Raw genomic sequence first — 24,989 nt, 5'->3', positions numbered from 1 at the left:
GTGTCAGTGTGTGATGTTAAATGCTCATCTGACCACAGGCGGACATGAATTAGCAGTTTCCAACCATAGAAATTAATTCAAAACTTTCTCTTAATTAACTTGCTGCCCTACTTTTCACTGTGTGAAGCAAGATGACAGTTTTGAAGACTTTTTGTACAAAAGAAAAAAGTGTTGTGGATTAAACCAAAAAATTAAACCAAAAAACAAAGGAAAAACTAAATAAAAACCAAAGCAAGACAAAACAAAGCAAAATAACAAAAAAACAAAACAAAAACAAATTAAAACAACACAAAAAACAAAACAAAAAACAAAAAGCAAAACAAATATAAAAACAAAAAGCAGAGGAAAGCAAAAAGCAAGGCAAAACAAATACACAAAAAACAAAAAAAAGCAAGACAAAACAATGAAAAACAAAACAAAAATAAAGCAAAATAAAGCAAAAATCAAGGCAAAATAAAACAAAAGGCAAAACAACAACAAACCGAAATCAAGGCAAAATAATAATAAAAAAAAAAACATAGCAAGGCAAAACAATACAAAACAAAAGCAAAACAACAAAAAAAGCAAAGCAAAATGACAAAAAAACAATGCAAAACAAAGCATGTTTTGAATGTTTAAATGTAACAAAATAAATAAATACAGAAATTGTGAAAAACATGGCTAAAAAAAAAAACAACAGCTCAGATTAAAACATATTTAGAAAAAAAAAAATCTAGTCCACACAATTTCAGGTAAATTAGCCTAACAATTGTGTCTGAACAAACTTAAATTTTAGAATGTGAATAATTTATGCGATTACTGATGCAAGATTTTTGGTTTTGCTGTGTGCTGATTCACTGTTAGCTATTTGTAGCGTTGTGTGGTGTTTTTAATTGATGCTCACTGATTCTCAATCTCTTTGATATTTAATTGATAATTGTTAATGTGTGTCAATATTAACGTATTTCTTTACTTTGCAAGATGTTCACTTCATCACATAAAAGCTTATAAAGTTGTCTACTCAAGAAATTTAACTTTTAGTCTACGAAAATTTAGAGTGACAATCAGGGCTCTGAACCGGTTCAAGGAACGAAAACAAAAACTGGAAACGAACGAAATTTTGACTGGAACAGAACCGGAAACAGAAACTAAATCAAATTTTATAGTTCCGAACAGAATCGAAAATTTGAAATGGCCATTAACCGGTTAATAACGTTATTTTATCGTTCCATTTAATATTTTAAATTTGCTGTCAACCAGTCACGAATTCAAGTAGTACAGACTATACAAATGTGATGCTGACGCATCCAGCGAGTGAAATGCCCGCCTGTGCTCAGCTGTGAGCAATGGCAATGAATTCTGCTACCATCTGTTGTAATGGAAAATCTGACAGGGTAGCACAAATCGTCAGAACACCGGCGTTAGCGTTTATCCGATGTCAGTGTAAGATGGATTCAACAGATCTTACACACCAGCGTTGCTTCGATGAAAGTAAAAGCCAATAAATAATATTTTAGTAGGCTATACGTCGAGAATATGGAAACATTTGGATTCGTGCCGAGTGAGAGAGGTAGGCATCAGTTTCACCTTTAATTTGTTTTTGGAATGACGTTTTTATAGCCTATAGGCTATCCTTAAGTTTAGAGGATTTGTTGTGGAGAGAAACTAATTACTGTGTTTATTAGGGATGTGCGGGTCTAGTCGACTAAACGGTACAGCTCCTACTAGTCGACACTGAAAACAATAGTCGATTACGCGAGAGAAAAAAAAAAAAAAAAACATTTTATCATTCAAATTACCATAATTTTAACGTTACATTTTAAAACATTTTAAATAAGTTAAAATAAAACTTTTGAAAAAGAATACATATCAAAATATTTAAATATTTTTAAAAGCATATCTGGGCAGAAACTACATTTTTACCTCAGACCTCTCATGCCTAGTCTTCACGTCAGTTGCGGCGAGCTTAGAATGACCACACGAAAGACCTATGCGTTAGCTTGGAGGCTAGCCAAAGCCAGCAATGTCAATCTTTCATACGTCGCTGCGGTCCGTGATCCCATGCACGCGATCTATTCTTCTAAATCTAAACGAAGACCCACTTCGGTGGTGCTGCGGGATTTCCAGGCTCTTTTCGAAACTCTCTGCGTGCCTGTGACCTCAGTTCCTGCCGAGCGAGATTTTTTTTGTTTTTTTTTCAAGTGCAGAATCGTCTAGTCCAGTCTTTCGCCAGACCACGTTAACAAATGTGCATGGAGTAAGTAAAACTAGCATTCTTTTGTTTTTAGACAATATAGCCAACATGAAGTAAATTTTTTAAAGCCATTTTAATGCTATTCCTTGATAAACATTTTTTTTACTTTTGTTTTTATATGTTGGCTAACTTTATATGAAAATGAAGAATTCTGTCAGTCTATTGATTGGTTTTCCATTTCTGCATTGCTCCAGCCGATCTGAATAAATAAGCTATGCACCGGTTTATGTTGAGTGTTAGAGCCCTGTAAAATTATTTTTATATTGTAGACATCTATCGATTAGTGATGAAAAAAATAAATCACGCGCTGGTGGAAACAACAGGAGACCACACGACTGAGAGCATCTCGATGGTGTTTAGTGTCCCGCAGCAGCAGCAGGTGACTTCAGGAATAGTTCTGCGTTCAAATGCACGCAATAGGCTAAAGCTTGCTGCAAAACCCCAGCAAACATAACCATGAATGTGTCTGCGGGAATTTGTAGGCTAAGTAGATATTTGAATTATTTACTAATAAACTAAAGTTTTCTGAGTCCGTGTCGCAAGGATGAAGTTGCTGATCCTGACTCACCATCTCCTCATTAGACGCGCCTTTAGAGAGAAATGCATCTTTATTGATTATGATTAAGATTATAATAAAAAAATTTATTTCGTTAAGTGATAATTTAAAGCTTTCTATAGATATATTTATCATGTCTGTGAGGCAAGTATTCGCTCAGCTTCGGTTCATTTTTATGAAGCGCTCCTGTTCAAGACGAGACGGCAGAAAGCGCATCATGTTTGTTTTCTTTGTTTTATAAAAGAACTACCTTTTGTTGGTATTGTGAGTGCGCACAAATACAAGTAGACCCTTTACAGGTCGGAATGATGTATTATTCTTACCTTTATCAAACAAACAAACAAAAATGACGGCGTAGGCTATTTTAATTCGTTTCCACTGAAAGCAATGCAAGTGTTTGCTGGTGCCTCCATGTCCTGCAGAGCGCGCTTCTGCACAAACTTACTTATAGGCTAGCGCACATTATTATTATAGCAGGTTTAACGTTTAAACATTGTTATATACTTGAACTGTTTTAGTATATCTATAGATTTTATTTTAGGCAAGTCGTGATGATATGAGAAGGCTAAATTGATCAAACATAGGCTATGATCAGCTCATGCCGCTGGACGCTTGGTCGTTACTTTAAAAAAAACAAAAAACGTATAGGCTATTTAATGAACAAAAATGCTCCAAACGTTTTTCTAAATTAACTTAATAAAAAAACAAAACGAAATATAATAATTTTGCCATTACACACAAAACGGAACTATTTTAATAGCCGAAACAGTAGTATAAACTGTTTTAGGAGAAGGGGAAAAATAAGTGCTCGGGTCGGAAATTCTGATAAGCTGTCGGACGTGGGCCGGGCCTAGCCTGAGCGTCTCGGGCCAGGGCCGGGCTAGGGCCTAAATTTGAGGGCCGTGCAAGGCTCTGTTGAGTGTATGCTCTTTATTTTTTTCTGTTTTAAGACCGCCTAATATTAAATGATGATAACGCCAGGCAAGCATAATCATGACCTATTATTAATTGAGGGATTTGACAGTGTGATTCAAAGATTGAAGTATTTCAAGTGTAGGCTGTTATATAGACACATTTTTTGCCATTTTTTGGGGGTTTCTAGCTTTTAGACTAGTCGACTAGTCGGATACAAAACTTCCGTTTAAACGACAGTCAAATTAGTCTTAGCGCACATCCCTAGTGTTTATAATGTTTGTAAACATTTTTGATTTACCGGCATTTTAGCCTACATCATTTCTGAATAATAGGCTAATAAAATGCAGGCTTAGCCTTTGGTTTTTTTTCCCTCAAAACATTTTATACAAGTAGCGTTTTTTTGTTTTTTTTACAATTTGCAGCAAACATCTTTAAACAATTCTTTAATGTCTTTAAAGCATTAATAGATTTTTTTATTTTGTTTAGTAGCCTACATTTAGAAATGTAAAAATCTAGAAAAGACTATGCTGTATAGCCTATTAGCGCAGCGGGTTAAGATACCATCTCTTTCTGTATTTTTTTTTTATTTATTTTTCTTTTTGTGTAAAGAAAACACAGTACTTTATTATTATTATTATTATTATAGGCAAAGACAATTTTAAAAATAATGGTATTAACCGTTATTTTTTCTACTCAAACCGGTTTCGGAACGGTAATAATACAGAGGAACGCAGGAACGGAAACGTTAAAATATCGATTCTGCTCGGAGTGAACCGATTGACATTTTTTTTCGTTTTCAAGCCCTGGTGACAATGTCACTCCAAATGGACATAAAACGAACACACAAACACATTTATGAACCCGAATCTCACATGGGCTAATAAAAGTGAGTATGAAGAGATTTACGCCTCAACGAGGTTCATGGGACAAATTGCAGAGGTGGGGTTTATTAGCACACCGGTAACATCCATAACGGCTCTTTAAAGTCCCTTGCTGACATATTAATGCTGTAATCTCTCCTGAACAGAAACTGTTTGGTGATATGATCAGCGGCTGACCGTATATTTTCCTAATCGAAGAGCGGTGAGGTTAATTTCAATGCCTCTGGTCTGCAGGTTAATGGAGAAACGGGGCAAATCGAGCTGCATGTTAGTTTTGTTTTTGATAGTATCAGGTTTGTATTTGCCGCTGAGGCACCAAATGTTTCCCTCAGTCTACCACCAGCTCTTAAATTGCATATTTATTGGTCCAGTGATAGTTTAAAATTGTAACGCACATGTTGTTATGTTGTTTGCTGATAGAGATCTGCATTTAAATGATGCTTAATATATTTTTTATGGTTACAATCAAAACCACAGTTCTGGCTGAACTGTTTCTTCCTATAAAAACCTAATAAAGAGTATCTGTTTAGCATCTGCACGTGGAAGGATTGCTGTATTTATTATTATAAATACAAACATGGTGGGAAACGTGGCCTGCTGGGTCGTGCCAGTTCTGGTGTATTGTGTTTTGGTGCTTATCTGCAGACGACAGAAGTTTAAACTCAACTTCATTTCTGAAACCAAGCCATCCCACTACCTTCATCTCTTCTCTAGACTGTCATATTTAATAAAACAGCAAAAAGCATTTTTAAATGAGTGAAATGAACAAGTATTTATAAAGAAATAAATTGGCCCAATTAGCACTCAAACAAGCTTTACATTATTGTAATGTAAAGAGCAGCAGGTGGCACATGCAATAGTACATTAGCTATCTGAATCGCATGCTGTTCACAGCGGTCTAATTATGAGAGAGTTTAATTACAGAACATGTATGTCTACATGTTTAGTGGTGCTTTGGCTTTTTCTGCATGCTGGCTATTTAATGTTGGCTAATTTACTTTCTTAATGTGCATTCCTGGTATTACATGCACAATTTCCCAGTCCACACTGAGCTCAAGAACACTTTCTCTATTCAGTGACATACTACAAAATTAGAAGACCCTCTGTAAAGGGTGACACGGAGCTCCGCCCACAACTTATGACATCATGCATTTGTATCAGGTGCAAAATAGAGGAATATTAGTTTTAACCAACAGCTGCCAGTGGTGCAATTCTCAAAAATTAACTGCAAACTCTAGGAATGCTTATTTTTATGATACAATCCATTCCCAATAGATAAAATCAAATCATTTACCACTTTTGTTTTAAAGGCACAGTTCGCCAAAAAATTAGCTGGCAATTTATGCAGTCTCAGGCCATCCAAGATGTGAATTTGTTTTTTATAGTACAGGATTTGGGGAAATGTAGCATTACATCATTTACTCACCGATGGATGCTCTGCAGTGGATGGGTGCCGTCAGAATGAGAGTCCAAACAGCTGATAAAAAACATCACAATAATCCACACAACTCCAATCCATCAGTTAATGTCTTGTGAAGCAAAAAGCTGCATGTTTGTAAGAAACAAAGTTTTTTACACAATTTTAATTTATGAGTCTGTAATCCATAAGAACGCTTTCTCCACTGAAAAAAACAGTCTTGCTTGAATCAGGAGAGAAATATGCACAGAAGCGATGGTTAAACGTTGAAAGTTAAACATATTAAAGCTGGATTTGTTTCTTACAAACACATGGCATTCCACTTTTTAAGTCATTAATTGATGGACTGAAGTTGTGTGGATTGTGGATTATTGTGATGTTTTTATCAGCTTTTTGGACTCTCATTCTGACGGCACCCATTCACTGCAGAGGATTCATTGGTGAGCAAGTGATGTAATACTACATTTCTCCAAATGCTATGAAGAAACAAACTAATGCATTTTGACAGCAAGACAAATGTGATCGTATTTTTCCACCAAAAGCCAAACATGATGATTATCATCCATTACCACTGACAGTTTTCCACACATTCCCTGAATTTACAGCGGGGATTTCAGAGTGGGATCCAACACAGTGGCAACCTACAAAACCATTACAAGAGTCGAGATCTCATCTGAAACATTCTCTAGTGGCACATAAAAACCTTATAACACAGTTGTGCACTCAGAAAGTCAAATAACAGAAGCAAAGAAAGTGCATTTGTGCTGATTTCAGATTTCTTAAACGATCTCCTTGTGACTCTTATTACCGCTGAGGGATTGAGGGGGTGCTACTGTACAGATCTTCATATTTGGCCGTTATTTCGGAGTGTCAAGTGAGTCAATATAGGAAGAATCAGTAAAAATGGATTGGGTGAGTTTTTCCTTTCAGACAGACTGCTTGTTATATCATACATGGACTCTTATTAGTAGGTCTGGAGGAATATTCATGTCTAGCAGCTCCAGAAGGACAATTTCATAGGTGGACAGAGACACTGAATGAGCAGTCAGCCTTCAGCTATTAAAACGTCTAAACCATTCATTCTTCGAATAGCCATGTCAATCTATCAATCACAATAAAAAAACAGCACCCATTTATAAAAAGGTCCAGGCCTATATTTTAGGAGAGAACATGTGTGGACGCTCAACGGTAGAACATGTGCTCTGTTCCAAAACTGAAATGTAACCTTAAAAGTCACTGACTTATAAAGCAGGACCGGCAAATAGGTCTTGATGCAATGGATTCAAATGGAGTTTGATGTTAGCATGTTGCTATGCTAAAAACATGATAAGGTGTGTAGGAGGACCAAACGTCTTATTTTTCCTGGACATGACCTGTTTGGGAATTCTAAAATGCCTATGTCTGAATTTTGGCTTTGTTTTCCTATTGTTTTCATACTTACAGAAGATAATGACAGAAACGTAGTTTGACCAATAGCGCTCCCTCGCGTGAAACTCTTCATTTAAAAATGTTGTCAAATAAGTGTGAACATACCTGTACTCTATTGAGAATAAAAATCCACAACACTAAATAATGGGGAAAACAGTACATTTTTAAATTGAGTAAATAATTTCTATTGACACTTTAAATGAAATGTTCAATGAGTGGCGCTAAAATGTTAATGCTCAATTGTGGAAAACATAAGATACAAATGTTTTTGCTGAAGCAACCATGTCAGGTTAACTTCCTTCTACAAGTCTTTAAGATCTTTTATTGTGACTTGTGTTTAACAGGACCAGAGTGCTTCACAAGTGTTGCTGTACCGGGTGCGCTACAGAGCAAGTTTACTACATAAGAAAAGCCATATGAAGCGGTTACATGATTCACAGAGCTGTATTAGTTTACAAATCATGCACTATGGTAATTGTTTTCAGGTCATAACATACTATTATGCAAGAAACATCTCTAAAGTAAGTCTTTATTAATCACTATCTGCCCGTAATCATAATTTGTATGCAAAGGAATAAAAGTTTTGGGTGTTTAACCGCCACTAGTGTTCACTTCAGTTGGAAACTGCAATGAATGGTATGTATGTTTTTGGAGTTTTGCAGAAATGTCACAATGGGCACATTTTTCCATCATTGCACAATTAATATTTATATCACCATAAAGTATCAATTAACCCAAAAAAGGTGAAAAATTGAGGTGAAAATTATTGTAATTATGCATACAATGGTTAATTAGCGTAATGAATGCACATACTTAAACATAAATATGCTGCCTACCATTTGGACCAGCTGTCACACACACCTGTGATGCCTTAAAATGCTGTCTAAGCAGGTTTCCGAAATTATAATATGTGACCCTGGACCACAAAACCAGTCATAAGTGTCACTTTTTCGAAATTGAGATTTATACATCGTGTGAAAGCTGAATAAATAAGCTTTCCATTGATGTATGGATTGTTAGGATCGGACAATATTTGGCCGAGTTACAACTACGTCTGGAATCTGAGGGTCAAAAAAATCTAAATACTGAGAAAATTGCCTTTGAAGTTGTCCAAATGAAGTTCTTAGGAATGCATATTACTAATCAAAAATTAAGTTTTAATATATTTATAGTAGGAAATTTACAAAAAATCTTCATGGAACATGATCTTTACTTAATATCCTAATGATTTTTGGCATAAAAGAAAAATGGATCATTTTGACCCATGCAATGTATTTTTGGCTATTGCTACAAATATACCCCAGCAACTTAATACTGGTTTTGTAGTCCAGGGTCACATGTAAGCTCTGTTTGTGGGCAAAGAGAACAATAAAGTAAAGACAGACAACAAAAAGACAGATTGCAAGACAAACTGTGAGATGAATAATGAAATGGGAAAGGATGGAAGTGTAAAACGAGAACATTGGGTAGGTAGTTCTCCCATCATCCCCTGCTGACTGTCCCAGCATGAGATCAGAGGGGCCGGGCGGCTCTCAGTCACATATGAAGTAAGCAAACAGCCGGGGAAGTATGACAGCATGACAGGGACATTTCTCATGGCTGCTGCAGCATACTGCCCTACTGCTGCTCTGCGTGAGGCCTGCAGCTCTGAGAAATGAAGCAGGAACCAGAGAAGGCAGGACATGGACTCTGTGGGGCTCAGCAGACACACTAAAGGTGTGCAAAAGAGAGCTTTATTGCTGATCTGAGATTAGTGTGTGGCTGCCATTCATCATATATGACACACATGGTGTGCATGATGGTGTGTGTTTAGAACAGAAAGATTGTGTTGAGATTGCAGCACGTTTTATTTTTGTTAAATGTATCCACTTTCTTGTTTTATTTAATTTTATATCTTTTTATTTTTCCATTTGCACTATTTAAGTGTAGTTGTCTCATCAAATGTATTAATAATATACAGTATAATCAGGGTTTCGAGGACCACAATGGAAATAAGCCAAAGGCTTTTTTGTGCATTTTATCCTCAACAGTTTTGAAATGTGTATGAACCAGTCTTTTTTGGACTTTTTTGTGTTATGTTTGAAATTTTGTAAAAAAATAAATAAATAAATAAATATAAATAAAAAAAAAAAAAATAAAAAAAAATATATATATATATATATATAGTTTGTGTGTGTGTGTGTGTATATACACACACACACACACACACACACACCCTGATTATACTGTATATTAATACATTTGATGAGACAAATACACTTATATAATTTATAATATAGTGAAGTATAACTATACTATAACTTTAGACCATATATTTAAAATAATAACTTCATGTATATTCCACTTCACATCATTTCCTGTTTGGAAATATTGATAGTGAAAAATGGTCTATTTTTGACAACAAATTAAATGATACATGAATGTACATGAAAATGATACATATGCATATACAAGCATGTTTTATGAATGTGAAATAATAAAAATTAAACTATAAAATATACATTGAGAGATAACTATTGTTAAAGGACTGGTACCATGGTTTGTTTGCATTTATTTATTTATTTTTATTATTTTTTATTTATTTATTTTTTATTTAGCTAGCCCATTTACCATGGTAACACCATCATATCCTTTGAGTTATCATGTAAACACCATGGTACATGATTATTGTAATTATTCAGTTCCATAGTACATATCAAAGTACTACAGTATATCTGGCTGGCAGGACTAACATCTGCTTAAAAAAAAAAAAAAAAAAAAAGTGCAAAGATGGCTCCCTCCCCATAATGTATCTGTGCGAAACTGGCTACTTCGGTTTCATGATATAGTAACGTTAGAACTTTTAACAGAATAAATAAAGCTAGAGCCTCAACCTGTCCTGAATCTGGTCCATGGCCTTCCGTCTGCTCGCCACCAGAGGTTGCCTTCCGATTACATTGACTCTCCCACCACACAAACTGTTACACGTCATCCAGGACTAGATTTCCCATGCGCCATTGCACTGATTGGACTCACCTGCAGCCAATCACACACACAATATAACAACCACTCAGACACTTGTCAAATTGCAGAGTATTGTTTAGCGTTTATCGCTCTCCTAGTGATAGCTACATTACAGAGCCAATCTAGTTTCTCCAGTCTTAGTTCCCAGTCATTTCTAGTCTTGTTCTTTGCCTGATTTTCCGTGTTTATATCCTAGCCTGTGTATCTCGATTCTGTGTTTCCCTGCCTACTCTGGATTTTGCTTGTTCTGGATTACCCCCGTCATTGGGCCCTGTTTAGATACAGTTTGTCCCTCGTCTGGACTACAGCCTGTCTGTTGGATTTCCCGTTTGCCTCGCCATCTGGATTACGTTTGCCGTCGACTGACCCACGCCTGTCTCTGGATTACTCTTTGTCTTGCCTGTTCTATATCTGTTTGCTGCTGTTCGACCCTTGCCTGTCTTGACCATGTCTTTGAATAATGTTTTGCATATGGATGCACACGTCTCTTTCAGTCGCCTCGTTACACGACCCTTGAGACATGTAAATTTGTTGCAGATGGATTGACAGAAAGGCTTCAAGATGGTAGACTCTAATTTGGGGTATAATTTAGATTTTCAAACCTCTGATGATCTATGTGCATGATGGTGTGTGTTTATAACAAAGATTCTAGAGGGGTTTCAAAAAGTCAGCTTGTTCTGTTTATTGTGAAGAAGATTTTGGACAATTGCGTATGACTCTGCAAAATCAATACCCCCCCCCCCCCCCCCCCCCCCAAAAAAAAAGAAATAGTACCACAGTATTACAACCTGATACCGTTAAAGTACCACAGTATCACCACAGTACTTTTTCTAAGGCAATTCTTTTATCTTGCCAGTAATATGGATGCACACAAATGCAAATGTGTATGTGTGTGGCGTAAAAAAACCCACAGTTATACACTGATTACCCATAACACCTCTCTTTTATCTCTAAATAGATCAGCTTGATATCACGCTTACGCGTTAAATGAGAGGATTTGCTCGTTTATTCAGGTGTCAGTGTTTCAGAGCTGCAGCTCAAAGCAAAGATTCTCCCTTCAAGTCACTGTTGTCTGAATGATCATATTTACGAGATGAGAGCACATGAACGGCACCATAACCCTCGGAAAATGTATTTGTGGCACTGCCAGAAGTTTGCCACGGGGGCTTCCTGAACGCTATGCTTGTGTAAGGGAATGTCTTAATTAGCAGTGAGGAAACTGGAGATTTCTGGGTTTTTGTGAGGCAAAATCATACCAGAACCTAATTGGTACTGATGATATGTACTAAGAGGTTATGTACTGTTGATGAAGAACTTGCAGAAAATCATTCTCTAATGACCATCCTTTGCTCTTAGTTTTGCATTTGGTCTAATTAGCATTAATAAGTCTTTGGCAGTTGGTGGAAAAAAATAGAGAAAGTTCCATTTGGATTTGACCAAAATAATTTTAACACACAAATTTATCGTAAGCAGGAACTTCGCAGAAGGTCTTGAAGGCAGAATAACTGCATTTATGGGGGTTAAAGACCATTTCACAGTATTTGTCCAAGGTTTGCTTCAGTGCAACAAGGCATTTGCAAAACAAAAGGCCCGATTAAAGCTGATGACGTGGTTCAGAAGTCAATATTTGCTAATGATGTTTGTAAAAGAACATGATCATTATACATCGTCGGTTAAGCCCTCACCTTTTTCAATTTTCATAACCCTGTTGTATGCTTCAGTGAACCAGACAGGACCAATTATCAAAAACAAACGAAAATACCAGCTTACAGAAATAACAGCTTCAGATATTCTGTCAAATTAAATGCGCTTACGCTGCGGTTTTATTGCGATGGCAAACTGTAATCAATGCAGAGTTTTTGGTTTAAAAAGTGCAAAAGCAACTGATGTGTGAAAAGCTATCAAGAAGCTCATGAACAGTTAAATTTTCCTTTTTTGAGTTAAAAACGTTTTGTCTTCAACTGATGTGGTCATGCTGTTTTGGCATATAATTAATAGCCTGGAAACACACAAAACTTGTCACTCAATCATCACTTGGACATGCAAATTGGAAATATCACATCCAAAAAGCAGTTCAGATGAGAACTCTTGATCATAAATCAAGAAGAGAGACTGTAAGAGGCAATGTGCCTTGCTTTGCCTTTCCTTGGACGAAAAAAAGAGCTTGACTCTGATATCTTGATATGGTTATAATCGAAAGCCCCGGGGTATGAATATGAATTTAACGAGCACAAGAGGGAAGAGCTCTCGCCAGCTCGCCGGTCGCCTCTAATCTATTAAGTGTGAAAAAGGTGGGAAAGACTAGGCTGGACTGACTTTTAGGACGCATTGCTGAAGTTTTGTGTTAGGATCAGCTTTTCTGCTTCAGAACATTTCAACCCTAATTCAGTGCACAATTCCAGCTTGTTTGTGTAATACCTTTGGATTAAGGTTGGAGATCAAATGTTCCCAACAACAAAAAACAAATAAAAAATGATGAGACAAACAAACAAATCAAAATAATTACTAATTTCAACCCTAATAAATTTCACATTTTGACTTGTGAAACTTGTTTGTGTATCAACTTGTTTGTTTGCTCTGGATGGATGGATGGATGGATGGATGGATGGATGGATGGATGGATGGATGGATGGATGGATGGATGGATGGATGGATGGATGGATGGATGGATGGATGGATGGATGGATGGATGGATGGATGGATGGATGGATGGATGGCTAGCAGGATAGAAAATGAATGACTGGATGGATGGAAAGAAAGAAAGAAAGAAAAAGAAAGAAAGCTCTCTTGCCACAAAAAGAGATCTTGGCACATTTTGTAGTGGCTTATTGCTTTAATTGCCTCAATCTGAGAACACGACCATAATGATTTTCATTGAAACACATGAACATGTTCAGGAATGACTGGTCCTACTCACCATATTGAGTGACTGTGGCAGAAGTCCAGAGCGGAGATGATCTGTCTGAAGAACTTTCGAGCTTCTTTGGGTGTTAATCGGCCCTTCTTTACCAGATAGTCAAACAGCTCTCCACCCGACACATGCTCTAAAACCAAATACCTGCAAACAGAAATAAGACAGAGAGAAATAACATTATAGACCCTGACATAATTCCTCCTGAAACAGGGAGTTTGTGCAGGACATATAGATGAGCCAGACTTTGTTTTATATAACAGTCAGTATCTTTTTTTGTGTACGATGAACCATGGCTGAATTTGAAATAGCAGACTTTGCATACTACTTCTTAGATATAAAAAAATGAACTAAAAAATATTAAGGTAGTATGCTAGCATATTATTACAAATGGCGTTGCTAACTGTCTTACAGTGACAGCTGTCAGTGTGAAAACCTTGTCACAGATGTTATTATTTTTTTAATTGGACACAGAAGGACCATCATTCATATGCACTGGATGGATAGATAAAATATTTTCAAATAAAAATGTAAAAATACAGATCACAATACAAACGGGAGAAGCCTCATGTTACGATTGTCACGATCGCAATGACAACATCCTGGATCAACACCGTTCATGCACTGAAGTGTAAGATCAAATTAATGTACATTTAACCAGTTTAATATGAGGAGGCACTAAAATGTAGACCTTCGTTTATGTGTTTTTGACCTACACTGTACATGACGTAAGAACAATCCACTATTTAGGTTTGTACGTTAGCATGGACTCACTAACTTTAACGTTAGCTAGTTTTAGCCAGAGATACCTTGCTGAAACGCAAGATGACATTAACGTTCTGCTTGAGCAGATGAAATTTGTAAATGAGAGTACGGCAACCAGAAAATGAACATTTTCGTCTTCATTGGGATTGGGGTTGAATGCTTAGGGACATTTTGCTCTGTTTTGTTTAGGTTTAGGAAATGGAATAAAGTATAATAAGTACCCAAGGAACTTTGTTTTATTATTTTTGTAGCATAAACACCATCAAACCAATGAAAGATTCGGAGCTTCCAATGTTTCCCTATGGCGCTGAAACCTAAAGATGTCCGAATTCCGGTTTGTGTGCAACTGATACTCAACTGCCATTGGCTCATCTGCGTTTGAGCGGAGGGGCTTACCGATAGGTTAATTGTTAGTCAATGGCAGTTGGTATACAGTGCAACTGTGGGGTTTCTGTGGTTAAAAAAAATGTATTAGCCTAAATAAAAATAAAATAAAATAAAAACCTTCATTTTTTCCAACAGGGGAACTGGTTTTGATTTAAAGAAAACCCTACTGTAAGCTATGAGGTTGTAATCGATAGTATAAACATATTTTTAAATAATCACATTCAATAGCAGAATTCCTGGTGTAAAACTACATTACCCATAATTCTGCTGAGGAATTCCACCAATCAGTGAATTGCAACAAGCAAATTGAGCCAAAATATCTATTTTAACTCCCTTTAAGCACAAATTATGTAATGTGGCTCCATCCAAAATCACATACTTCCCTACTATTAGGCAAAAAAACAGTGCACATTTGATGGACACTTAATTATCAAATTAGGCCACAAAAGAGGATTAGCAGTAAATCAAGCAACTGAAGAATGTAGATTACATTCATAATCAGTAGTGTATATTCTCCATCATTTATAATTTATTTATGTCATTTGCAATACTTCATGGGATTGTAGTTCTTTCCCTCGTGGACAAAAATTTGATTGGGCAGAAATCTGGACTAGACCATGAGTCGTCAATATTTTAGGTACATTTTTAAACATTTAGGAGAACACTAGCATGTAAAGTGAATAGCATCAAAGCTAACAAATATTGATTTCATGAAGTCTACACAGAAACCTCATTAACATAACTAATGCTTTCCTCCAGACGCTTTTCAAAGCATCTGTTGTAATCTCAAAGAGAATTGACAATTTCATCCCTGTAGTATGGGAGATATTCGTTTAAACAAGTAAACAGAGTCGAGAGTGATTCTCTTTGGTTGAAGGTTGTACTATGCTGAGAAATACTGGACTGACAGCTTCCGTTCTACAGCGGCCGAGCGGCAAGAACTGAGAGCGCACAATCGAAGGTGAGTGTGAAGATAAAAGGGATACCAGCAAGTAAACACGATAAAACTTTTAGTGAGTTTTAGTTTTGTTAAGTCTCCTTGACGATAACGTGCTGTTATGGTTTGAAATTAGGCTGTTTCTGAAAGATGTTCTTGTCAGGGAAAGTTTGGAGGACTAGAGCGACGAACCGCGCGTTAAGTTTCTGTGGAGAAACTGTCTTCAAATACAAACACTCACACACTATGAGTCAAAAGAAGCGAGTCTGTGTCATGAACAATAATTAAACAACATTTGAGCATGTGTGTGTTACTCTTCCAAACCAAAACAAAAGCCAGCGAGTGGTTTGTATCTGTGTTTAGATGCTGACAGCTTGGTGTTCTACTTTGTTAGATTTACCTCCACTCGATTCTTTCTTTTTGCAACTAAACTGAATCTCAAGCCATTCAATTTACCACTCTGTTTTTTACACAATAGCTCAATACGCAAATTAATGCTGATATACTTAACGGAACACTCCACTTTTTTGAAAATAGGCTCATTTTACAACTCCCCTAGAGCTAAATAGTTGAGTTTTACCGTTTTTGAATCCATTCAGCCGCTCTCTGTGTCTGGCGGTAGTACTTTTAGCTTAGCTTAGCATAGATCATTGAATCGCATTAGACCATTAGCATCTCGCTCAAAAATGACCAAAGAGTTTCAATAATTTTCCTATTTAAAACATGACTCTTCTTTAGTTACATCATGTACTAAGACTGACAGAAAATGAAAAGTTGCGATTTTATCGGCCTTGAAAATCGCAACTTTTCATTTTCTGTCAGTCTTAGTACACGATGTAACTACACTACGATGCAACTAAGTTAAAAGTGCTACCGCCAGACCCGGAGAGCGGCTTAATGGATTCAAAAACGTTAAAACTCAACTATTTAACTCTACGGGAGTTGTAAAATGAGCCTATTTCCAAAATAAAGTGGAGTGTTCCTTTAAATTTTAGACATATATTGTGATTAATTTTGTCTTTGCTCTATTAGCAAAATTAGAAGTAACAACAAACTGAAGTAACAACAATCAACTGCAGGTGCTCCAAGCAATGCATGAGATGTGTTTTCAATCATTGTTTGAACAAATCAATTGAGTGAATCATTTGGCGCCACCTACTGACGTAACCTGATAGAGTCGCTGAAAAGAAGTGTTAAGAACACAACACTGTGTTTTATAGCATAGAATGACTGTCATATTCATATATAATGTTTTATGCATAGTAAAAACAATAAACATGGTAAAAAAAAATGTGGAGTATTACCACGATAATACAAATATACATAGAAGTAATGAGGTAAACAGAAACAAACAACAAGATTGGTAGTGTAAGATTACTTTTACATAAAGCGCAAATTAATAAAGAGAATCATATTGGAATGCGTTTTGTATTTTTTGCCCCATTAGCAAAATAGGTCTAAAAGAAGTCACAACAATCATTCAAAGCATCTCTAAATAACACAGTAGAAGTGATTCAGCTCTTAAAGAGCCCCTATTATGGGTAATGAAAGGTTCATATTTTGGTTTTGGGAGTCCCCAACAACAGGTTGACATGCACGCAAGGTCAAAAACACTTTCATTGTCTTATAATATGCAATTATTTTTACCTTACTTGCTCAACGACTCCCAAACGATTCACTTCATTTTGATTAATTTTTCCAAACCTATCCTTTGCGTGATGCTAATCTGCAGTGATTTGTCCGATTGGTCTCATTTTTATTTCATCATGACTGTAACGCCTGCTAAAGCAGTGTTTGTGAGCGCAGTGCTGCTTTGTGTACAGCGTTACCGCTATTTTTACCGCTCCAAAAGCGGCACCTAGTGGCAAAGAATGAATTTGCATTTTCATTCAGACCAATGCGAAAAGACCACCAAGTGGGCCGGCAATTTGCTACAACATGAAACGGCTTGGGATTCGTCGGCTTGGGATTCGGTTTAAAAACGACTAGTTTCAATTATTTAGTCGACTTTTTTTTTTTTTCATTTTTTGAGAGACAATAACTTTAATCACAGTGGACTTTCAGATTTAAACATTTTGCTGGATGTTTTCATTCACTTACTGCATGAAAGGTAATTTTCAAAAATCCATAATAGGGGCACTTTAATGAATGATTCAATTAATCACTTGTCGCCACCTAGTGAAAGTCACTGAAAGAACTAATAACACCATAACACTGTGTTATATAACGTAGAATGAGTCGTATTCATATAACATGGTAAGAATGGTAAACATAGTAAAAAATTACATAGTACCATGATACCAAGTGATGTAAAAAGAATATGTATAAAACTCATGTGGTGCTTCAAAACTGAAGAAAATATAAAAGTGAGTGATGAGGTAAACAGAAATCATTTTTATGAAGATTTGTTGATGCCAAAAAATGCTAAGTCAATTATCATGGTGTTTACATGAAGGATGACTCGTGGCCCCATTAGCAGCTCTCAAACTGCTGTGACTAACAGCCTACTTCACACTTTCATCATTAAGAGTGTTTTAGCACCAGCAGAATCACTTACTTATAAAACCTTTTAAGATCAAACACATTTACACTTGCATTTCCGCCAAACTTTTAGGCTATAGACACCAAACATGGTTTTGTTTTTGCTCTACACTCAAATTTTGGATTTGCAATCCTAATCATATTTCATCTTTATTAAATAATTACTTATTAATAATATCTTTATAGATTTGACTAATAATATATTTATTAATAATGTCTATAAAGATAGTGAATACTGCTAATTAATAGAAAAATAAGCACAATATTCCATCAAGATTCTTATACTTACAAATATTTCTTATTTTCGTAGACGTCGTGCAACTTTAATACATGTGGGTGTTCTATTAGCTTCAAGATGGCGATCTCTCGCTCCACCTGTGGAGAAATAACAGATAAAAAAAGATATTGAATTCACAGCACCTATACTTCAACTATAGTAAGCAACAATACTAATAAAATAAAACATAACATTCATTCATTCATCTATTGTTCATAAATTAATACTGACAAAACCTATAATGGGTACTTTAACTAAACATTGTCATACAAACAATCAGTAGTTAGATATAAGATCAAGCTGCATATTTATATGTTTGTATGTTTTTGATTCACTAAAAAGAACTGACTCACAAGATTCATTTATTCATGAATCGGACTCTACTGTGGTGCATTTCTCAAAAGCATCAATAGCTAACTATATAGTCGCAAGTTCCATTGAACTTGGTCACGACAGAACTTGCAACCATAGTTAGTTTTGGGAAACCCCTGGTCGCATTTTATGTTTTTGATTTACTAAAAATAATAGATTCATTAGAGTCATTTATTCGGGAATTGGACTACACCAGCTACACTGTATGTTTCTGATTCACTAAAAAAACTGACTCATTGGTGTCACTGTTTGGGCAGTGTGTGTTTTTGATTCACTAAAATCAACTCAGAGTCATTCATTCAGGAATGGGACTGTAATTGTCGAGTTGTATGTTTTCATCAACTGTACTGGTCATGTTTCTGGTTCATTAAAACAAACCGACTCCTTGGAGTCATGAATCAGAAATTCTGATTCACTAAAAGAACCAACTCAGAGTCATTTGTGTGAGAATTAAAGTACACGGTTCGTCGTGTTTTACGTGAATCGTTTAACCCTAGCTAGACGGTTTGGCCAAGTCAAATAGACAACATTTCTGTGATTTGGACCGAATGACCTTCAATATGTCAATGCAACTGCAATGTCTGAACTGATACTGCAGTATTTGGGACCTGAGAGCAGCCAGATTGCAAGTTATCCTCCATCAGACGGCTGAACTCTGAGAGGTTTCGTAAATGTAAAATGAAAAATGATGACAGATCAGCAACAAAACCCTCAAGTTCAGATGCCCATGTAAAGTAGAGCTAACCTTTGCAGAATTCTTCAGGAACATAGCGCTACTTTGATACCTAAGCATCCTTGTCAGTCTATTGAATAGACTATGCTTATAAATTGATTCCCACATGCACAAGATAAACATATTTTCTCATTGAATCAAGCTTAGGACGACTTATAAGGCGAGTCTACATGAAAGATCTCTCTGACCTGACAGGGAACCAAAGGAAATCTTAAAATCGCAAGCACTTCACAAAGAACTGAGCTCATAAGTCACAGACTGAACCTAAGATTGTGCCAGTTGTAAGCAAGACAATCGTGTTTGATTTACATCAATGTCTTCTGGAATATTCCTAGCATGCACACCTGCCACTGCAGATCAGAGCGGAGGATGGGGAGGTAGGCGATATTTCCTGAACCCACGTGACCCTAATGTTCCACAGCAGCACTTTGATCTGGCTTCTCGAAACTTCATGAATTACTTACGCTCATCCAAACTCACCACACTCCAGTACATACCGCTCATGTGACTAGAGTCAGTGGTCCCCAATGCTTTGAACTTCAAGCTTCAGTTGGAACTCTGCAGCTTGACTTTGACCCTGTTTGAATGAATGAATGAATGAATGTATGATGCATTTATATAGCGCATTTATTGTGTATTGCCGTACTCCCAAAGCGCTTTACAATCATGTGGGGGTCTTGTGTTTGCTGTTGACCTTTGAAATCGCAGCCAATGATATACAGAAAATTTGCATCATGTATCATATATGACACAACGACACAAAGTCATTCAGAGAAAAACATACCTAATTCTATAAGATTTTTCCCCACTGAACTTAATGAAAATTTCCACCACATTTCAGTTGATGTTTTGTGTTTGAAACATTTCCTTATGAAAATTACATTTGAAATTTTTTTGGAATAAAAGGACCAACTTCTTAATCTTGCTATGGTTAAATTCATTGGTATTTTGCTACATTGTATGCATCCTAAATACATAATTTTTGTAAATACATAATCATTGTATGCATCCTAAATACATAAAATGAAATAACTTTTTTTGCATTTGACAATTAGACAATGCAAACTCGACTGGAAATGACACAATATAAATATTCTGCTAAACATTATATTTACCTTGATATTTGTGTGTACTCTTTGTATGTTTTTGAAGCGTCTTATGTTCAATAAGCTTGCATTTATTTGACCAAAATATAGTAAAAACAATAATATTGTGAAATATTATTACAATTTCAAATAATTGTTTTCTATTTGAAAATATTGTAAAATGCAATTTATACCTGTGATCAAGAAACATTTCTGATCATCAACTTTGAAAACAGTCGAGCTGCTTCCTATTTTTTGGAAACCATGATACATTTTTAAGGAATTTTTGATTAATATATTCAAAACAACAGTATTGGTTAAAATAGAAATCCTTTGTAGCATTATGTCTTTATCACCTTTGCTCAATTTAATGCATCGTTGCTGAATAAAAATAAAATAATATATCTTTTTTTAAACTCTTGCTGACCCGATGGAAAAGTAGCGTACCTCCTTATTTTATTCACACAATAACATGTTTTGTCTGAAGTTCTACACTCACATTGTTCTTTCCTTGTTAACAAAATAAACTTTTGAAAGAAAAAAAAAATTCTGGTGGAAACGATGATGAAAAAAATAGCAATATATAAACAATGGATTCAATTATTAATGGTTAAAAAAATATAAATTATTGTGTCACAATACATTTTACATTTGTTTATGATTATTTAACTTTGATTAGATTACCATAGTTTGAAACATTTTATAATTATTTTTTTTTCCGAAATTTTAATATTGAAATAATCTGGGACAAGAATAATTAAAATCCACAATAAAATCATACATACAGTGAGTGCCATTTGAAAATGAAAAAGTTACCAAGATTTAAACGTGAATTTTATATAACAAAAGAAAAAGCTAAAATCTGTTAGTTTTAATAAAATCAACCCCTGGGACAAAGTACAACTGGAAGTTAAAGAAACCCAATTCTGCAGCCCACAGGTTTGTTCCCCACAAGGAGAATGATCACCACTGTTCCCTTCAGCAAAGCACTTAAACCCAGGTTTCTCCAGAGGGGACTGTCACTGTAATCATGTGTGCCACTGCTCTACGCTGAAGTCGTGGAAACACATTCGGTCCTGCTACAGTGGGGAAAAATATATATTTGATCCCCTGCTGATTTTGTATGTTTGCCCACTGACAAAGAAATGATGAGTCTATAATTTTAATAGTAGGTTTATTTGAACAGTGAGCGAAAGATCCAGAAAAACACATTTCAAAAAAGTTATAAATTGATTTGCATTTTAATGAGTGAAATAAGTATTTGATCCCCTATCAATCAGCAAGATTTCTGGCTCCCGGGTGTCTTTTATACAGGTAAGGAGCTGAGATTAAGAGCACTCTCTTAAACTCCTAATCTAATTTTGTTACCTGTATAAAAGACAACCTGTCCACAGTAGCAATCAATCAATCAGATTCCAAACTCTCCACCATGGTCAAGACCAAAGAGCTGTCCAAGGATGTCAGGGACAAGATTGTAGACCTACACAAGACCATCGCCAAGCAGCTTGGTGAGAAGGTGACAACAGTTGGTGCGATTATTTGCAAATGGAAGAAACACAAAATAACTGTCAATCTCCCTCGGACTGGGGCGACATACAAGATCTCACCTCGTGGAGTTTCAATGATCATGAGAACGGTGAGGAATCAGCCCATAATTACACGGGAGGATCTTGTCAATGATCTCAAGGCAGCTGGGACCATAGTCACCAAGAAAACAATTTGTGTAACACTACACCGTGAAGGACTGAAATCCTGCAGTGCCCGCAAGGTACCCCAGCTCAAGAAAGCCCATCTGAAGTTTGCCAATGATTCAGAGGAGAACTGGGTGAAAGTGTCGTGGTCAAATGAGACCGAAATCGAGCTCTTTGGCATCAACTCAACTCGCTGTGTTTGGAGGAGGAGGAATGCTGCCTATGACCCCAAGAACACCATCCCCACAGTCAAACATGGAGGTGGAAACATTATGCTTTGGGGGTGTTTTTCTGCTAAGGGGACAGGACAACTGCACCGCATCAAAGAGACGATGGACGGGCCATGCACCGTCAGGGCCAGGGAAGTGAAGCCAGACAGGGCATTGAAAACAGGTCATGAATGGGTATTCCAGCATGACCTTCGGATGAGACGATAAACTGAGATCCTGACTCTCTGTGGTCATAAAAAATCCAAATTGCCCATTGGCCTCTGACCATCATGGCCTCCTAACAATCCCAATATCTACTGATTGGCCTCATCACTGTCTCCTCTCCACCAGTAAGCTGGTGTGTGGCGGGCGTTCTGGTGCACTATGGCTGCCGTCGCATCATCCAGGTGCATGCTGCACACTGGTGGTGGATGAGGAGATACCCCCTTACTATGTAAAGCGCTTTGAGTGCCTAGAAAAGAACTACATAAATGTAACAAATTATTATTATTATGACAATGACCCAAAACACATGGCCAAGGCAACAAAGGAGTGGCTCAAGAAGAAGCACATTAAGGTCCTGGAGTGGCCTAGCCAGTCTCCAGACCTTAATCCCAGAGAAAATATGTGGCGGGAGCTGAAGGTTAGAGTTGCCAAATGTCTTCATGACTTGGAGAGGATCTGTAAAGAGGAGTGGGACAAAATCCCTCCTGAGATGTGTGCAAACCTGGTGGCCAACTGCAAGAAACGTCTGACCTCTGTGATTGCCAACAAGGGTTTTGCCACCAAGTACTAAGTCATGTTATACGAAGGGGTCAAATAATTATTTGGCTCATTAAAATGCAAATCAATTTATAACTTTTTTTTAAATATGTTTTTCTGGATTTTGTTATTGTTTTTATTCTGTCTCTCACTGTTCAAATAAACCTACCATTAATATTATCAACTGAACATTTCTTTGTCAGTTTGACAAACATACAAAATCAGCAGGGGATCAAATAATTTTTTCCCCCACTGTATCTGTGGCAAAAATATAAAGATCCTGATCCATGCTAATCCAATCTGTCCTAACATTCTATGACTAGCCTCAGCATTCTGGTAAATATCTGGATGAATTTGGCTCCATCAACTGACATTATCTGCTCAACATTGAGTCAAAATCCTTCTCTTGCTGTTTTAATCAGGCATACAGATGTGATATGAATATTCAGGGTATAAACAATCTGGCCAATGGCTGAAGAGAGCACTGGAACAGCCACGGAAATCCCGGACAAAGCCATCTTGACAAACGTGGCACCAGACCAAACCTCACTGAATTGCTGATCCAAAGCCAGTCCGAAGAGCCAAGCAGGGAATTTAGCTAAGTGGAATGTCATCAACACAAGGAAGTGCCACAGGATCTCTGCTGAGCATAAACTGCGCTCAGGGCCTTGAGGAAAGCCATGGGATGAGCAATCTCTACTGCAGAAGACTACTCAATAAAAGCAAATTAAGTTAGGCTGAGGATGTCTATAATAGCAAGAAACAGCTATCCGTAAGCATTACAGCAGCATTCATCTCAATGGCAGTAGCTCAAGAGGCACATGCCAACTTGAAAGTTTGCGCGCTGACAAATTTGATAAATTCTGGAAACATAAAAAAAAGCAGTAACCATCAAGTAAAAAGTAATAACATATTTTCATCAACCTCTCAATACATATATGAGTGTACATCATTATTTTCAATAAATATTAGTGCTGTCAGACGATTAATTTTGATTAAGTCGCATCCAAAATAAAAGTTTGTTTACATAATGTGTGTACTGTGTATATTTATTATGTATATATAAACACACTCATGTATATATTTAAGAAAAATGTGTTGTTTATATATTAAATATATTTATATATAATATAAATATATAGATTTAAATACATGTAAATATTTTCAAAATATATACTGTATGTGTTTCTGTATATATACATAATAAATATACACAGTACACACACATATATTATATAAACAAAAATTTTTATTTAGGATATGATTAATCACAATTAATCATTTGACAGCACTAATATATATATATAAAAATTTAAAATGTCATTAATTAATTATCAGGTTTTTTGGCGAGTTGCACAACATGACATTTTACAACCTAAACTAAACTTGCCTTGTCATAAAAAGGTCAAATTATGTAATATTTTAATAGACTTATTGATCAACTGTGAATACATTTTAAAAGTTGAAGCTGAAAGGGGTACCATCAAGATTGCAAATATCAGTTTTAAGCACTCATCGTCTATGACAAGCCCTTGAAATATCTCTTCTAAATCTGTGAAACTTGGAAGCTGAGCAGCAACAGTAGCGTGAATTTATTCCTTGTGATTAAAATGTTGCTGCAAATGAGCCCGACTCTCTCCGCCATCCATTAACATCATGTCCACCCTACGCTCGCCAGTTTCTCATTGCTCCATCTTACCATATTGACCCATTCCCTCAAAATGTCAGTTTGCTGGCACCTGTGCACCTACTTCTATGCATAGCCAAGCGTTAATTAACTCTACACATCTGTGTGCATGCAGCCATCCAATTTCCATATAACTTCATTAGTGAGTTATTACACTGGGTCTGGCCTCGTCTCGATTCGGGTTCAGGTTGCAGGTTCT

At 36.3% G+C, this 24,989-nt stretch overlaps 1 protein-coding gene across 1 annotated transcript in view; it reads right to left on the bottom strand.

The window, feature by feature from the left end:
* The window catches only part of LOC306868576 (serine/threonine-protein kinase BRSK2), a 208,903-nt gene that overhangs the window by 40,815 nt on the left and 143,099 nt on the right, over positions 1-24,989 (bottom strand). The window contains exons 3-4 of the mRNA XM_079414828.1: positions 18,264-18,349; positions 13,351-13,491 (exon numbers count right to left, since the gene is read on the bottom strand). Of these exons, the coding sequence (XP_079270954.1) occupies positions 13,351-13,491; positions 18,264-18,349 (227 nt within the window). The remainder of the gene's footprint in view (positions 1-13,350; positions 13,492-18,263; positions 18,350-24,989) is intronic.

The sequence above is a fragment of the Barbus barbus genome, assembly GCF_936440315.1.
Source record: "Barbus barbus genome assembly, chromosome: 50".
In the NCBI taxonomy this organism is placed as follows: Eukaryota; Metazoa; Chordata; class Actinopteri; order Cypriniformes; family Cyprinidae; genus Barbus; species Barbus barbus.
This window is presented reverse-complemented; position numbering and strand designations above follow the sequence as displayed.